This window comes from Aplysia californica, unplaced genomic scaffold (assembly GCF_000002075.1).
Source record: "Aplysia californica isolate F4 #8 unplaced genomic scaffold, AplCal3.0 scaffold00189, whole genome shotgun sequence".
Lineage (NCBI taxonomy): Eukaryota > Metazoa > Mollusca > Gastropoda > Aplysiida > Aplysiidae > Aplysia > Aplysia californica.
Window position 1 is genome coordinate 1180096 of NW_004797459.1, and position 1601 is coordinate 1181696.

Genomic DNA, 1601 nt, shown 5'->3' on the forward strand with positions numbered 1-1601 from the left:
TGTGTGTATGTACGTATGTATGTGTGTGTGGTGCGTGCGTGAGTGAATATGTGTTTGCACGAGTATGTAACACTATGTACCTTTAAAATTGATTTGTAAATCCATGATATGTATCATGTTAAGCGCATAGAGCATTGCATAAGTGGATATGCGCTATAAAAATGCAATCCATTATTTATTATTATTGTTACTTAAACTAAAACTAAAACTAGAAGATACTTTTTTTTATATTCCTGCATTATTCCTCGCCCAAATCCCCACAGGAACCGAGGTGGAGCTGGAAGTCAGCACCACCGTGCCTACGACTACCCCATCAACACTAACACCACCATCATCATCGACCACAACGACCTTGGGGACGACAGGGATGACGTCACCGGAGACTACAGGCATTCCACCGAGGGTGCTCCGTGTGTCTTTCAAAATCACCGAGGGCTTTGTGTGGACTGAGGAACTGAGGGATTCGAACTCGCAACCCTACAGAGACCTTCTGGACTGGGTGAACCAGATGGTGAGTGCGGGATGGGGAGATGTGTGTGTGTGTGTGTGTGTGTGTGTGTGTGTGTGTGTGTATGTGTGTGTGTGTGTGGGGGCGGGGGGAGGAGGTGGGAGGAGGGTTAGGTTTACGGCGCTCGCTGATATTGCTACTGTTGTGTTATTGTTATTGCTGCAGTCGTTGTTACTACAGTTACCACCATCATTATTTCACCTTGCCTGCAGCTGCTGACGAGGGGTTCGGAGGTTCGAGCCTCAGCTGGGTCCGACGTTGTGTCCTTGGGAAAAGGCACTTTACTCGAATTTCCCACTTTTGGTGTAGGTCAAGATTTCTGGAAACTCCCCGAAATCTGGGTTAGCCTGCTTGTCCTTAAAAGCGACCATTTTAGAGGCGGGATCTTCAAGTTTAACGTCCATCTCCGAACGATTTGCTCAAAACAGCATATTTTGGGGATAGCCCCCCTTGTGCCTAAAAGCGACTTAATAACCTAATAGTGTTGGAAGGGCCGTTAAAACCTCTACTATTTCTTCGTTTTCAGCTGACGAACCTTTTCCGAGCCGGCAATATCATCCCAGTGACGGCTCTAGAAGCTAGGTGAGTTCACCTTTGACCTCTTTGACATTATGTCTAAGAGGGTGGTTGGCGGGTGCTCTGGTGGTTATTTGCTCCTTCTTTCATATCAAACATCTATCGTCCTGATCCCTCCTCCTTCTCTTTTAATATTATGTTTGTTGCTCTCTTCTAACACTTCTAGTCTTAGGCACTTATATGACCTTGTTGTGTTGCAAGTGATGTAACACTCTTACTAAAACTAAAAGTTCTACTCCGTAGATTTAAGATATTAGTATGATATTATTATACTAGATCGAAAACTGTCATGGCCGCCCATAGATTTGAATTATTATATCCTAGACTTTGAACTGTCATGGCTGCCCATAGATTTGAATTAATATATCCTAGACTTTGAACTGTTATGGCCGCCGGACACTGTTCTCTCTTTATAAAAAATAAGATATAAAACTTTGCTCCTCAGATGTATATAGATACTTGTGTTTGTTTATTTGTGTGTGTATGTGTGTGTGTGTGTGTGTGTGTGTGTGTGTGT

The 1601-nt window shown here is 43.7% G+C and overlaps 1 protein-coding gene across 1 annotated transcript in view; it reads left to right on the forward strand.

Annotated features, from left to right (window-relative positions):
- The window catches only part of LOC101853854 (mucin-3A), a gene marked incomplete at both ends in the record, with an annotated part of 32866 nt that overhangs the window by 10299 nt on the left and 20966 nt on the right, over window positions 1–1601 (forward strand). Inside the window, 2 exon segments of the mRNA XM_035969857.1 lie at window positions 264–511; window positions 1035–1090. Of these exon segments, the coding sequence (XP_035825750.1) occupies window positions 264–511; window positions 1035–1090 (304 nt within the window).